This window comes from Populus euphratica, unplaced genomic scaffold, assembly GCF_000495115.2.
Source record: "Populus euphratica unplaced genomic scaffold, PopEup_1.0 scaffold274.1, whole genome shotgun sequence".
Lineage (NCBI taxonomy): Eukaryota > Viridiplantae > Streptophyta > Magnoliopsida > Malpighiales > Salicaceae > Populus > Populus euphratica.
In genome coordinates, this window is record NW_011499993.1 from 296,371 (window position 1) to 298,668 (window position 2,298).

General features: G+C 37.1%; 1 protein-coding gene across 1 annotated transcript; it reads left to right on the forward strand.

Moving 5' to 3' along the window:
- Positions 1-1,663, forward strand: LOC105140489 (ethylene-responsive transcription factor ERF062-like). The gene has a single exon (XM_011047348.1). It carries the CDS (start codon positions 58-60, stop codon positions 1,456-1,458), a length of 1,401 nt encoding a protein of 466 aa, XP_011045650.1. The 5' UTR covers positions 1-57; the 3' UTR covers positions 1,459-1,663.
- Positions 1,664-2,298: the final 635 nt, after the last annotated feature.

The window sequence follows — 2,298 nt, forward strand, 5'->3', positions numbered from 1 at the left end:
TACATCATTTCTCTATCTCTGTGTTTTTTATTCAAACAGAAAATAGTTGCTGTTGGTATGGAGGATCAGTTTCCTAAAATGGAAACCTTTATGCACACGGAATTGGCAGCTCATAGTAGTTTTCATGGAATGGCAACAGGATCAAGGTATTTTGGTGATCCCACCATTTGGGGTGCTCTAGCTGGGGCTACTTGTCATGTCGATGATGGAAATAATGGCACGAAATCGCCATCACAATCGTCACCCGAAAGATTGTTTTCGAGTTCGGAATCGAGTTCTTCGGCAGACGTTCTGGTTTCAGGTACCAATTTAGTGGGTAACATCCCTGGATTTGGCAGACAGGATTATTCCAAACAAAATCATGAAAGTTGTTTTATGTCAGGATTGTATTCTATCAATTCTCCTGGAGGTTCAATATCTGACCATATTGTCAAAGAAAGCTCCATTAATCCTGTGAATTTCTCGGAATATTGTCCAGCACTAAATAACCAAGCTCAAGTATCTGAACCTCCCTCTCCATCCTCCTTATCAAACACATCAAAATTTCCAAATTTGACCTTGTTTTTTCAGGAACCAGAAGCTTTCATCCAAACAAGTTTTCAAACAACTTGGCAAGGATCAAAGCCCAAACAAGCTGTCGGTCAGCTTGGCAAGGATCAAAGATGTGAGCCTATGTCATTATTTCCAAACACTTCATTCTCCATGCCTCAACTAGGCCAAATTCATTTCCAACCAAGTAATGATTGGCTCAAAATAAATCAAACCATGGCGAACTATTCTATTAATGGATTTAATGACTATTGGCTTAGAACTACGACCACACAGCCGATGAAATACACCGGTCGAAGATTGCAGAACCAGCATCAAAAGCTTTCATTTTCATCAGCTTCAACATCGCCGGGAAAGCTGTTTAGAGGAGTGAGGCAAAGGCACTGGGGCAAATGGGTTACAGAGATTAGGTTACCGCGAAACCGGACGAGGGTTTGGTTAGGGACTTTCAACACAGCAGAAGAAGCTGCCATTGCTTATGACACGGCAGCTTACATGTTACGAGGAGATTATGCGCATTTGAATTTCCCAGATCTTAAGCATCAACTTAAGGCCAATTCATTGAATGGAACCACAGCTTCCCTTCTTGAAGCAAAGTTACAATTAGCAATATCACAAGGCAACAATATTTCTGTTCAAAAGAAGCACAGTGATGATCTACCACCAACATCACCAGATAAGATTATACATGACACGAATGCTACAAAACCCAAAGGTTTGAGCCAAAACACAGCAAGAGAAGAGTTGCAATTTGAGTTGGAAGGCAAAACTGGATGTCACGAAGTGATTCACGAGAACCAGAAATGTCAAGAGTTTGTAGCATCTGATGCTGAAGCCGTCCAGTTAAGTAGAATGCCTTCCCTGGACATGGACATGATTTGGGATTCTCTTCTAGTCTCTGATTCATGAACATTTTGCCTTCTTTCTTTTCACATTTAGTATGATGTGAAGATTGTCTAGACAAGAAATTTTGTTAAAAAATTTCTTTCATTGCCAGATTTTAGGATCTACAATGCAATCTTCTTAAAATTTATATTTTGCTTAAATATTGATGTTCTCTATAGAATGTTTAGTTTTCTTTTCCCTTAATTAATTTTATTCCCCCATTTCTCCATATCATTTTCCACCTATCTTTAAGAGGTGGTTTGGACAAGAAACATGAAATTGAAGATTGAAACTAGAAATGGGGAAGACATTTTTTTGGCTACTCGAGTAGCTGCCAAATCTGGCATGTGGAGGTTGGCATGCTTTTTATTACCAAGTCAAAGGAAAAATAAATAGGTGGAACAATCTTTTTGTGAGCATGCCCTTTTATATTTTTGGTCGGGCATTGTATATTAAGAAAATTCCATTTGACAATGAGGTCTAGAGCATTGAATAATTAATCTTAAAGGGCTTGTTACATGATTGAATTTTTTTTTTTAATTTTGAGTTTTAAATCAGTATTAAAAAAAAATCTCTTTTTAATACACTAAATCATGTAAAGAGTGCATCGTTAAAACATTAATCTGAAAATATTAAGCAAAACACTAAATGACCCATTAAAATTTGATTAAACCCATCAGAATGTGAAAAGAAAAATCATTATATATAATTAATGTAGATGAGCGTTGTTGTTTCAACAAATTAGATGAGCAAATTTCAGATTTATATCAGATCAATTTGATTGATGGCATCCCTCGCATCCGTTTACCCGTGATGGGAACAAAATAGGATTTTGTATCATTGGCTTTCGTATGGTTTCAAAGA

Excerpts from the sequence above, each read along its gene's own strand:
- LOC105140489 (XM_011047348.1), top strand. The coding sequence starts at position 58 with ATGGAGGATCAGTTTCCTAAAATGGAAACCTTTATGCACACGGAATTG.